The sequence below is a fragment of the Euprymna scolopes genome, chromosome 7 (genome assembly GCF_053919585.1).
Source record: "Euprymna scolopes isolate OS-2025 chromosome 7, ASM5391958v1, whole genome shotgun sequence".
Classification (NCBI taxonomy): Eukaryota; Metazoa; Mollusca; class Cephalopoda; order Sepiida; family Sepiolidae; genus Euprymna; species Euprymna scolopes.
In genome coordinates this window covers 105,564,497-105,578,567 of record NC_136488.1, presented here as the reverse complement: position 1 = coordinate 105,578,567, position 14,071 = coordinate 105,564,497, and the positions used below count along the sequence as shown (strand labels likewise).

Here is a 14,071-nt window from a genome sequence, read left to right as displayed (position 1 = left end):
GAAACGTACGTCAAATTCATATTTTTGTTTAGATTTAAGGACTTTAACTTAGATTGTGCATAAATTACAAAACACATGCATTTAAAAAGTTAAGTAAATAAATAGAAAATCATTATTCTACAGTTCCCAAAAAGGTTCTGGTAAAAAAAACTTGATAGATTGGTCGACGTTTCATCTTGTTCGTGTGAATTGCAAGTCGTAGCAACAAAAATGTTAAATGCAGAAAAGAAAATTGTCAAAGCACATAGTCTGTACCTGTTCTATCAAACAGAAGTTTATTTTTATACTTTTTATTTTCTCTTGTTTTTATTTTTTTATATGCCGATATCATACACATCTTAAATTTAATGAATTCCTGTATTTGTATTTTATGTAAACCAATGCGAAAAGAAAGCTTTGCAATTTTTATTTTTATGTGAACTAAGATGAGAGTGGATTAGAATTAACATTTGTCAAATTGTACGCTTCAGGATCATCTGGAAGAGCGAGAGTATTTGAAGGACCAAAGAAATAAAGTAGAATCTTAAAGAATTTTCAACTTGAACCTATCGATAAAGCTGCTGTGGCAAAATCTAAAGAGTTAATTGTGTTAGGAGAAAGACAAGATGATTAATCCCCTATGGCTTCAACATCCCATGATCAAAATATTATTCTTCTGCAATCAGAAAATAGCGATGAAACTGATGAAAATTTTGAGTCAGAGCAAGATTCTAAGAGTATTTACAACTTGATAAAACTTCCTCCTTATGCAATTCAACTAATCAGGGATGATGTTTCATCAAATTTAGGTGCAAGTCTTTTTTTATAGAATAAACTAAATAGGAAAATACATACCATTGGTTGTTCACTACACCAGAATGAGCTTCTTTTTCAGGTGTTATTTAAATCCATCAATGGAACTGCACGAAGCTGAACATCAACTGTTCATTTGTTCAAGTCAAATAAATTGATTTCCATTTTATTTTACGGGGTGGGGAACCAGTGAAAAAAAGCACTTAAAAAATTTTGAGAATAAATTTTGAAGCTTCACAATGCACATAGACCTTTCGCAAAGTGGAGTTTCGGAGGCAGTATTTACTGAAGAATTATCTGATGATGAATTTCAGGAATTACTGACGAGTGGCAGAAAGTAAGAGTTATCGGATTTGCCTGCACATTGACAAAGTGTGGAAAGGGCCGTAAAATTAACACCTGAAGTCTGTCAATCAGTCTATGGACTTTAAGCAAGACAGACATATACTTACTAAAGTTTTATGTTGTGAAATGAGGCCATCTTTTGCTTCAAAAGAGAATTTTGACATGATGGAGCAAAAATAGTTATATTTTCTACTTTGCAATTGTTTAGTTTGTTTGTTTCTTTTAAAAAACATAGAGGACTCACTAATAGTAAACAATATGTGCAGTATCTTATGTTAAAACTGTTTTTCCAAATAGAATTTAAACTTTTCATTGATAACAGAAAAATTTCATTCTTTTTACAGCTATAACACAAAGTAAAATGTAACGTTTCAGAAATTTTAGGAGGGGGTAAATTTTTGAATATTTAGCATATCAGTTATTCTATAATTCATTTAAATAAATAAACACACTCGTTGTTAGGACTGAAATTGCAAAATACTAAATAAATTCGAATATAAATCTTAAAAAGACAAGGATTTTCTATATATCAAAGTAGACAATTTTTCAAATCAAATCATCATCTAACGTACTTCCCATGTGTTTGTGTAACGTTCTCTACTACAACATTTTACATTTTCAAAAAGTATGTTGAAAATCGAATTACCCTAATGTATATATATATATATATATATATATATATATATATATATACGTTTTATTTTTTATTACCGTATCTTTCTGTTAAGTTACATTATTGTTTCAGCTACTCGGCCGTTTCTTTTGCTGTCTGTAGCTTCCTCAGACTTTTACAGAAAAAAAAACCCTTTTTCTGTAAAAGTCTGAGGAAGCTATAGACGGCCAAAAAAAAACGGCCGAGAAGCTGAAACAATAATGTAACTTAACAGAAAGATACGGTAATAAAAAATAAAACGCATATTTGCTCTACAACAGTATTGAGCACTTTCTTCAGTTTTTATTAATTACCATTTCCACTATATATATATATATATATATATATATATATATATATATATATATATATATATATATGTATTATGTATTCATATATATTTTTCAGATTGCAAATGGAATGTCTTACCTTGAGGCAAATAAACTCATCCACCGAGACTTAGCAGCTAGAAATATTCTTGTTGGAAACACAGAAGTAAAAGTGGCAGATTTTGGTTTAGCAAGAATTATTGAAGATGAAGAATATAATCCGAGAGCAGGTAAATATATAAAGTGATTTAAAATTTACCCAAAACATTAATACTATAAAACTATCCTGAATTGAGTACTTCTTAAATACATACAAGATAATCTACTTATACTGTAACAACTATTATGGGATCTCCCTCCTCAACATTATAGGTAAAGCCTTTGCCCGGGTGGTCCTCAACTGCCTTCAACTGCTGGTTGAGTTTTCTCAGAGTCACAGTGTGGGTTTCAATGATCGACATGGTGTTCTTGCAAAAGAAGTGGCGCAAACAAAGACCCCCTTGTGTCTTGCTTTCATCAACCTGACCATGGTGTTAGGGTTAGGATTAGTCAGACCTTCTGCTCAGGATTAGATATCTCACTAAACTCATGACAATGATCATGTCATTCCATGGTGGCATGATGAGCACCGTCCAGTACAATGGATCATCCCTCGACCCCTTCCCAATCAAGAGCAGCATGAAGCAAGAATGTTCTTGGTGCTTATGCTCTTTGGCATCTTCTTCTCTTGGCTCCTGTGCTACACATTCTACAAGTCAGATGATGCCATCTTTCTCCACACTCTCTCATATTGTGAACACATGGACAAAGTTCGCCCTAATAATCAATCTGAAGAAAACCAACATTATGGGTCAAGATGTCAACACCACCCCTACAATAACCATCGGCGACTTCACCTTAGAAGTAGTAGACAAGTTCACCTAACTTGGCTCCAGTATCTCCAACAACTTGTCTCTGTACACTGAGTTCAACATGAGGATAGGCAAAGTAGCTACTGCCATGATCCGTTTAACTAAGAGGGTGTGAGACAACACCTTGCTAATACTCAACATCAAGATTAGAGTATACCAAGCCTGTGTGCTGAACACTCTTCCTCTGGATTTTATACTCACACTAAGAGTGAAAACTGAATGTCTTCCACAACTTCAGACTTCATTTAAGCATCACCTGGCAGGATTATGCATAAAAGCAGATGCCTTGTCCCTGGCTGGAATAAAAAGCTGCATTATAATGAGGTATCGGAATGGTGAATCGATGCATACACTTAAGATGTAACCATCCCATATTTTTTAATTACCTTTTTAAGAAATTAAATTTTGTTTATGAGTTTTACAAAACGATTTTAAACTAGATTTGAATATAATAGATTTTCTTCTATACTTGAGTCTCTCTTGGGATGTGTTTATGATTTCCATGTGTTTTGTCTGCCCCAATTATTTGAAAAAATGTTTTATTTCGTTCCTCTATCTTAACATTGTTTTATTCTTAAGCTGATTAAAGATATACCCATTTGATTTTTTCTGAATTGTAATTTAAAAAAGCATTTAAACTGATAAGGAAATTTGTATAAATTTTCAAGTTTTACTTAAACGTAATAGAATTAATAAATGGTTTTCTGAAACGTGAAAATTTTTATATTTTTATTTTCATAGCTTGATTATAATGTTTAAAATTATTAGTTATTTCATAAATGTACTGAATCTACTGAAAAACAATATGAAAATATACATGTATATATATTAGTATAGTATAATTCTATGTATATATGTAATATGTATATATATTTATATATTAGTATAGCATAAACGCATGTTTCCTCTATCGATAAATATGTATTAAAATTAAATAGGTTTACACAAAAGAAAACAAAAATAATAAACTGCAGACTAAATATAAGTCAACATCAAATAGTAGTTAATAATTTAATGATAATGTTTCTGCTTGAATCTTCTAAACTCTACTACTAGTAAAAGAAATTTAATCCTTTTCGAAACAAAATTTTACTTTTTGATGAATTTAGCATGTGAGAAATAATGTATTTGTGATTAATTGAACGTTTTATAGATTTTCTTATGAGATGTTTCTTTTTTTTTTAATTATGTCAAATTTTTATGAAGAAAAAGAAATGACAAAATTTAGATTTATTTCTTAAAATATTAGTTCTAAAAATTAATTGATCTGGAAGCAATTGTAAAAAAACTTTTGGGGTGATATTCCCTCCAGGTTAACTTAAAACCTCTCTCTTTCTCTCACTATACACACGCGTGTGTGTGTGTGTGTGTGTGTGTGTGTGTGTGTGTGTATTGCCTGGTTGCATAGTCAAATTTCAATCAATGCAAACTTTTATACCTTTAACTCAAATGAACTTCAAAGTTTAGTAAAGCATTTTGAATTATCTAATAAACTGCTTCTAAAGCAGAGATAAATTAATTGCTAGTTCAAGCAGTGCAGGTAGTTGTTTTATTTGAATTTTACAGTCGTCTCATCTTTTTAAATAATAAAAACAGGCGAGTTTTAAATTTTATAGTTAAAAATTCTTCATGAATATATACTTTTACATACACACAATCAAAAAAGGGCGCTAACAATAGATACGTCCAGAATTTTTTTTCCAAGCTGCCATTGTTTTTATCAAATTCTGAGGCATAGAACGATGCCTGTTTATATTTATGCTGCATATCAAAATATTCCATTCCAAATTCTACAGGTGCCAAATTCCCAATTAAGTGGACAGCGCCAGAGGCTATCCTCAAGTCAAAATTCTCTATCAAATCTGACGTATGGTCCTTTGGCATCCTTCTAATTGAAATCTTCACTTTTGGAGAAATACCTTATCCTGGTAAGATGACTTTGAATGTTTCCGCCATTAAAATAATATTCTTCTCATTTTATGTTTCAATTTTTATTCAACCGACAGGAAAATTCTTTCAGTATTTAGTTGTTTTGTCTTATGCTCTCTCTCTCTCTCTCTCTCTCTCTCTCTCTCTCTCTCTCTCTCTCTCTCTCTTCTTTCCTCTCTTAGTCTGCATGTTTCATTGGTAAATCTTCTGTAACATGTTATTTCCAACAAACGCATAGGGTGCAGATGTGTGTTTTCATCCGTCAGCGATCAAGAGACAACCAACAAAATAGTCTTTATACATTGTAACGATATAGATGAAGAGGGGAAAAGAAACGAAAGAAAAGAGTAATAAATAAATAAATAAATATCTGCGCGTAGCGACCCCCCTTCTTCCTTCTCCAAATCAAACATAGATCCCTACCAAGCACCCCTCTCCCTCACACACGACAACGCTAACAATCCTCCAAGCCCCCTTCTTTGCACACAACAGCGCTAGCAACGAGAACTCCACCACTACCTTTAAAACCCTGCCTTTTTCTTCCCCTTCGTTCACTCCTCTCTCTCTCTCTCTCTCTCTCTCTCTCTCTCTCTCTCTCTCTCTCTCTCTCTCTCTCTGTGTAAAACCCCGATACGACAGGAAGTAGTAGCAGCGAAAAAAAAGGAAAAAAAGAGGAAGGGAGAGGAGAAAACTCTCTAAGCAGGAGAAATGGAAAATAAAACAGTCTTTTTGGGCAGAGACCACGAGAGGAGCGGATGGAAAAAACCCCTCGTGTCGTTATGCCAAAAAGCAATGGAGGAACCAGTCACCAGATATGAAGGACGAATCATCTCCATAAAGTTCGGAGGATAAAATGAAGGACTTTCTTTTGCTGTCTAACTCAAACCCCTATGAAAAGAGACTTACTATTCAACCGCCAGAAAAAAAATAAATCAATAAATCGACATGAAAATGATATCCACATGGAATGGTATAAACGACGCCCATCGCGTACAAGTTTCAGGTCGATGAGACAATGTTGAAGAATTGGAAAAAGCCTACCGAAGGTAATGCATCTGCATTCACGGACTTTTAAAAATAATGAGAAAAAAATGAAATAAAATAAAAAGTACAAACGTGAAGCTACGCTGGCCATGCGACATATTCTATCGGTAGTTAAGTACCCCATTTCTAATACCCCAGATCCCAGACCCAACCCCGCCTCCATCCATGTTTATTTTTATTATTTTTTTGAACTGCTATTCCAGGACGACATTCATGTCAAGTTGTTTTCACTTTATCCTTTTTTTTTTGTTCTTGGTTGATTTTATTATTTTTATTTTTTTTGCTTAACTTCTCATTTGCTCGACCTCACCCCAACCCATTGAGGTATTACATTAAATTTCAATCAATATGTTTAATAAAGCCCTTATGATATTTCATCCACGTATTGTCATTCTTGCTTTGCATTGGAATTGTTCAAGGTTAAATGAGTTATTCATGAATCTCAGACAACGTGTCATTCCAGGGTGCAAAATCTGCACCCGACGCGCTTTAAATCTTTTTCTTTTATTTTTATTCTGTTACGAGAACGTAAGATGAAGCAACATTTTAGAGTCAAAGATTCTAACCAGGTATGATCATCCCAACTCAGCTTCTCCCAGTCCGTAACAATATATACATCGTGCAGTTGCTGGTCTTACTTCCTCGAGCATCGTTTTTCTATATGTGGGCCATGAACCCTTGTGGTCACTGAATTTTCTGTTTAACTTAAGACGAATCTACTCATGCTTGGAAACACAATGAATACTTGCAAAGGTTTCAAAGGTTTTATTGGAGAGAGAAAGTTTCTTCACGAGGACGAAAGACTAAATAGTCTAAAATCAATCTACTTGGGGATTGAGGGACACAGACAGCAGACAATGAGGTGTCACTTCTCTTGCTTCTCGACTCCAATTGACTAGAAACTCTGTACTATCCCTGAACATGTGACACCTGCATCTCTAGTGCATTTTGTTTGGGGAGGTATTCCTAGCCCTTTCCCCCTCCCCATCACTTCAATCACGCTTCAGCTAGGTTTATTTCTGTTTGCCGCCAGGTTATGCTGACATGTACTATGTAACTCTCGGCTGAAATTCATACTTATTAACATAATCTCTATTTACTGGTATGAAGTTCCAATATATAACTCTTCCACTACTGCCCAGCTATCTCAATGCTTTCCTTCAACACTCACAAACTTTTATCACCCGTGCATGCGCAGACTATAGTCTGATTCTTGCTACTCAATGCTAAGTATGTAATTCTTATAGTATGTATCTTGAAAATGTCTGAATCAAATATTTGAGGTGAAATAGCAATTCATACATGCCTCTGTGTTGACTTCATAGTTTTTCAATTGGATAGTCTTTGTCCTAACCATTTATTTTCATTTTATCTTATCTGTACTTTTTATCAAATTTTTTTTATCCACTATACATATAAATACACGTGTGTGTGTGTGTGTGTGTGTGTGTGTGTGTGTGTGTGTGTGTGTGTGTGATACAGAGAGAGGGAGAAGGAGAGTGGAAATCGATGACATAACTTCAGGTATTCAGAAGCTTCTTCCTGTGGAGGTTACTTTGGTAATAGTCCATTTCTTCTTTATGTGATCTTTGCTTGACCTGCATTTGCTCTGTTGTATACAAAGCAACAGTAAAATATTGAAAATTCGATATTGTATACTAATTCACATGTTTTGTGTTTCATATATCAACATATTTATCATATATCAACCATTTAAGTATGACAAGGGCCAAAGAAGCATTAGCACTATCAAAGTGTCAGAGGAGCCATATAATAGATCAATCTGAAGGTGGATTTTATCAATATCAGATCACCGCAAATCTCGGGATTCCACTTTCTAATGTTAGCTGAGTGATTATTCCCCCAGAAATGGAAAATAATAATATCTCATCTAGATCGATCAGAACCCTTTGACAGTAGTTTTCATTATTAACGATAGTAAGGTTGTCCATATCTTTTTTAATGTTTTGTGTGCATATATATATTTATATAAGTGTGTGTGTGTGTGTGTATGTGTGTGTGTGTGTGTGTGTGTGTGTGTGTGTGTGTGTGTGTGTTATGGGGTAAACTAAAGCTGATATACCTATTTTAAGAATAATTGATTTACCCAAAGACTATAAATATAGCAATATTTAACATGTTATTTAGTAGAATTCATAGCAGTTATGTTTGATTCTAATCATGCATAGTTTCGCTAATATACTTTTTGTTAATTATATCACTGTATTTGTTGTGCATTATTACTGACTGGCAAGGCTATAATACTGGTGACAAGGAATTCAAAACTTATAATGTTACGATGATATATATATATGGAACGATAAAAGTGTTGCTCTAAAGAAAACAACACTACAGCTTTATTTTAAAACTTTTATTGGAAAATTCAATTCAGGTAACTTGATTAAGTAGTAGGATTGACATCTATTCAATGTAGCTGCCTTCAGCCTCCATCACCACCTTGATATGAGTCCGGAACTGTAAACATGCCTTTTCCACAAACGCTGGCGGGAACTCAGCGAATGGCGGCGATCAGGCTGGCTTTGGTGTTGTGGGAAGTCATGTTATTGAGGTTCTGGATATATAACAAAACGAAGTAGTCTATTGGGTTCAGCTCGGAAAAAAGGTGTGGGGGGGGGGGTGAGAGAACAAAGTCGTAGCATTCCTTCTGAAGCCAAGCCTGGGTTTCTTTGGATTTGTAGGCCGTTGCCGAGTCCTGTTGCCTTACCCAGGGTGTGCCAGTGTCTACCTGATTGCACCAGGGGATCACCACACTCTTCAGCACATTCAGGTACACTTTGGTGTTGACTTTCAAGCTAACTTCAAGATGTGAAGTGGCACTTGAAACCAAAGACCATAACCATGGCTGGAAACTTGGTTTTCATCACCCTGGGCACATTTCTATTATTTGTGGCAATCCAGTGATGCATTTTGAGAGTGCCAGCAATGGTGCTGTTTCATAACTTGGATCGGTAGAGAGCATGAGTTGTACAGTGGCGCATCTTCGATCTCACGTGCTGAACATGAAAAGAAAAGAAAACTGGTTTTCATCAAACAGAAATGGAATCATGTGTTTTCTAGGGCAACAATTTTATCGTTCCACACTGTATGTATATATATATATATATATATATATAAATTTAGTTGTTAAAATTAAATTCTGAAAATCAAAATATAGACACATATATTCGAGTTAAGAATTTATTGTTTGACAAAAGGAATATATATAGAAGGAGTTATATTAATTTTCTTAATCCATGGATTTTCAATAATGGCTCATATCATCAGAGGAAATGAAATGTGGTTAGCAAAATGATCAGCTGTGAAAAGGCACATATTTTGCTTTTCAGCACAAATATTGAAAATAGTTATTTTGGGTGGTGAATGATAGTTATATGAAAATAATTATTGGAAGAGGGAATTTTATACAACCTGGGCAGTCCATTTTTTATTTCCAAGTAGGCAAAATATTGGTCCAGGGGAGAAGGCAGTAATCCCATATAACAAAGATGCGTGGTTGTTCCTTATTGATATTCCGAAAGGTATACGGGGCGGCTGTATTCGTTGGTGTGTTGAATGCGTTTTGGTATATTTAACCCAGATTCTTTTTGTGTGTTGGCATAGTATATCAGATATTGGATGGATATACCAATCCACTGCATATATTCCCATGGGTGCTGGAATTATATATGCATGTCTATGATGCAATGGACCTCGAAAATCAATAGTTTAGGTAGCAAAATATTCCGAGAGATGATTTTTAGAAGTGATGTGTTGGACTAATAGCTTCTAATATGAGATTGATACTTGGTGAACTATTGGTCAGCTTTCTTGTTGACAAGGTGTGAGGGAAGCCTTTTAGGTGAAGGAACGAGGAGGATGGGGGTGAGGTTGAAAGGGTAAGGAGAGAAGGGGGAGTGTTGATTTGGGCTAGGAGGCATGTGCTTAATGGAATTTCTATGAGTATGCATAGTGTGAGTATGCTTTCTGTGTGTGTATATATATATAAGTATGTACTGGAGTATGTATGCATGTGTATATGTATATATATGTATACATATATATGTATATGTGTGTGTGTGTATGTATATGAACATAGACAATTTACGGAGTTACACACATTTGCTGTAATTTAATGCGTTCCAGCTGTCTCCATCTTCCCGGACCATCTGTATATGCAGACAAATGGGGATTACTCTCCCAATCTAGAATTGAATTATTAAACCCATTCAGTTGTTGATGCATGTATATGTTTAATTGAGGTGCAGGCTCGTTGTAATTGTATATGTATATACATGATATGCGCGCCTTTATCTCCGTATGGACATATCACTTATGGGGACATGCTTATTTGTTGTATGCATACGCAGGTATGCATGTGCGAGTGTGACGTGCATGTATACACATGTTTACGAGGATGTTCGGTCGTATACATGGACACAGTTGTACACTTGAAAACCCGCGCATGTTGGCGCGATCGGATGTATTTGTAGTTTCCTATGTATGTGCATTTATTCACATGTGCGTAGGCATGTATGTTTTGTGATATGTATATATGTAATTGTGTATACATGTTGCAAGAGTATATGGATATGTGTGTATATGGGTGTATGTGTGTGTATGCATGGTATAGATAGATATATATGTGTATGTGAATGCTATATATATATCTGCATATATATATATGTATATACTTATATGCGTGTATGTGAGTGCTTGTATCTGCGCTTAGGTGTATGTTTGACAGATAGATATACAGCTTATTATATAAATAGTTAGATTCAACCAAGTTTGGACAACCTCACACTCAGCCCTGCATATGCATCAAGTCCCTCCAATATAAGAATAGCTAATTAACCACAGTATATAAAGCATCCACTCAGACATCGATTCCAACCCAATGAACAACAAAGCCTATTTATACACAGATCGCCGCCAAACAGAAATATATACGTTTTAAATAAATTTAATTAAACCAGATCACACTACAATAACAAGCGTAATAAGCAAAATGTATCTCAGTAAATCAAGTTTACTTTTAAATATACCACCATGATTAAAAACACCCAATCTTTAACTCACTTAAATAAATAATCCCCCAAACCTTTTAAAACTTTAGACCATGACTCGTCTCCATTTCCACTTCACCTACTCACCCACCTACACAGCAAAAACAGCACATCCAACCCATCTCATACACACTCCCGTCAAAAAACCATGAGAATGTACATTTCCTATTTGAACCTAAAATTAAGAGGTCAACACATTTTACCAAATACTAACATACAATTCCTCCCCCCTCACAGAAATTCCATTAAGCACATGCCTCCTAGCCCAAATCAACCCTCCCTCTTCTCTCCTTACCCTTTCAACCTCACCCCATCCTCCTCGTTCCTTCATCTAAAAGGCTTCCCTCACACCTTGTCAACAAGAAAGCTGACCAATAGTTCACCAAGTATCAATCTCATATTAGAAGCTATTAGTCCAACACATCGCTTCTAAAAATCATCTCTCGGAATATTTTGCTACCTAGACCATTGATTTTCGAGGTCCATTGCATCATAGACATGCATATATAATTCCAGCACCCATGGGAATATATACTGTGCCAACACACAAAAAGAATCTGGATTAAATATACCAAAACGTATTCAACACACCAATGAATACGGGCACCCTGTATACCTTTCGGAATATCAATAAGGAACAACCACGCATCTTTGTTATATGGGATTACTGACTTCTCCCCTGGACCAATATTTTGCCTACTTGGAAATAAAACCCCGGAGGACATTATACTCCTTCCGATAATGGACTGCCCAGGTTGTATAAAATTCCCTCTTCCAATAATTATTTTTATATAACTATCATTCACCACCCAAATAACTATTTTCAATATTTGTGCTGAAAAGCAAAATATGTGCCTTTTCACAGCTGATCATTTTGCTAACCACATTTCATTTCCTCTGATGATATGAGCCATTATTGAAAATCCATGGATTAAGAAAATTAATATAACCTCTTCTATATATTCCTTTTGTCAAACAATAAATTCTTAACTCGAATATATGTGTCTATATTTTGATTTTCAGAATTTAATTTTAACAACTAAATTTATATATTGATCTATTCTTAAATATTGAGCTGTTCCTTTTTAGTTAGGATCACCCTGAAAATATTACCTCTAGTAATATCTATCAGGATTTTTCATCAGATTTTAATCTGTGTCTTCTCGATTATATATATATATATATATATATATATATATATATATATAAATGGAGAGATAAAAAAGAAACAAACCAAATTATATGTTCATCAACATTTCGTCTCTATTTCAAAACTTATTCGTGGATGATTAAATTGAAGAAAATACAATATATACAGTACAATATCTGAAAATATACTTGTTGTGAAAAGGATGTCTTTGTTCTATTTCAAAATGAAAAAGTTATTAGCATTACAAAATTTGTATAGCGTTGTGGAATGAGTGAGTTTTTTTTTTTTTCAATTCAAATGTGGACGCGTAATTCAAATTACACGTTCACATTTGAATTATGACATTCATATTTATTCCAAAAAGAAGATAAATTGCATTATATCTTTTTAAATATTTAAACAGCTCTATGACATCAAAAAAATCTTACCCACTCCACAACACTATACACATTTTGAAATACCAACGACTTTTTTCATTCTGAAATAGAACAGAGACATGCTTTTCACAAACTATATTTTCAAATATTGTACTGGTATTTTATTTTCTTCCATTTAATCATTCCAAGGAAATCTTAAAATAAAGATAAAACATTGGTTTGTTCCTTTTTCATTTCTCCATCTTGTCGGAATATTATTTTTTTTATTCTCATTAGATATAAAAACCTGTGTAAGGTTCGTGGGGGAGAGCCCTAGGAAAGTGATTGATTATAAAGAAAATATCAAAATAAAAGCATAATATTTTTTGGATATTTGTGTTACAGAAGACATTGGTACTGTCGATTTCAACTTCAAAACAAAGGGAACCAGTTTCTGGTCGCCTATGTCAGACTCCCTTTGACCTTTGTTTATATCTGTCTCCCCTGGTGGAGATAGAGATAGAGGCTAAAGAGAGTCCGGCATAGGCAATAAGATACTATAAATATAGTTGCATTTAATTGTTATTTGGGTAGCAATTCATGGCAGTTATTACCCCAGAATCATGACGTGTACTTTTATAACATATTTTTGCTAATACATTTTTGATTAACTATACAACTGTGTTTGTTTTGATTATTAACAGATATCAAATTATTATCTCGATTAATATGTTATTTTTCTTTCATTTTTTTTTTTTTTTTGTAGGAATGTCAAACAGAGATGTGATATCATTTTTAGAAAGAGGAGAACGTCTTCCAGCTCCCAAAAACTGTCCCTCACAAATCGATGATATTCTGAAATGTTGCTGGAAATCAAATCCTGCCGAGCGGCCAACTTTTGCCTACCTCCACGATTTCTTTGACAATTTTGAAGCCTCAGTTGAATGTTCATACGATTAAGCTACAATATATATATATATATATATATATATATATATATAACAATTTTGTGACATCAATTCTAGCATTTTTTGTAAAAATGTATCTTTTTTCTTAAGAAAAAAAAAGCTGTAAATATTTTACTGTTATTATTACTCCTCCCTCTTATTCTCCTTCTCTTACCACTCCACTCCACTTGCTCCCTTCCTTCCACCACTTCTCGTATCATACTCCTACTCTTGCCATCTAAAACATTTAATGTGCAAATAAGATTTTCAGAGTTTTAGTATTATATAGATGTTTATTTACAAATAGTTTGTTATTGTTGTTTATTGGTGCCATAATGAATTAAGTCCGAAGAGGATGATAAACAGTGTGTATTTGTTATTGGTTATGTGGAAAGAGAAATAAAATACTGTATTTTCCAACTCTGTGTTCTAGTGCATTTATTCCTATTAACTGTCGAATGATTAAATAACAGATTGGCGGTAAACGAATTTTGTATTGTCAAATTATGAACAAAGACACAAAGAAAGGTCAGCAAGTTAAAAAAAGAAA

At 33.9% G+C, this 14,071-nt stretch overlaps 1 protein-coding gene across 1 annotated transcript in view; it reads left to right on the top strand.

Annotated features, from left to right (window-relative positions):
* Positions 1-13,572, top strand: part of LOC145279878 (tyrosine-protein kinase Fyn-like) — a 106,229-nt gene extending 92,657 nt beyond the window's left edge. The window contains exons 9-11 of the mRNA XM_080131337.1: positions 2,198-2,348; positions 4,826-4,957; positions 13,341-13,572. Coding sequence (XP_079987463.1) covers positions 2,198-2,348; positions 4,826-4,957; positions 13,341-13,534 — 477 coding nt within the window. The 3' untranslated portion in view covers positions 13,535-13,572. The remainder of the gene's footprint in view (positions 1-2,197; positions 2,349-4,825; positions 4,958-13,340) is intronic.
* The last annotated feature ends 499 nt before the right edge of the window (positions 13,573-14,071 follow it).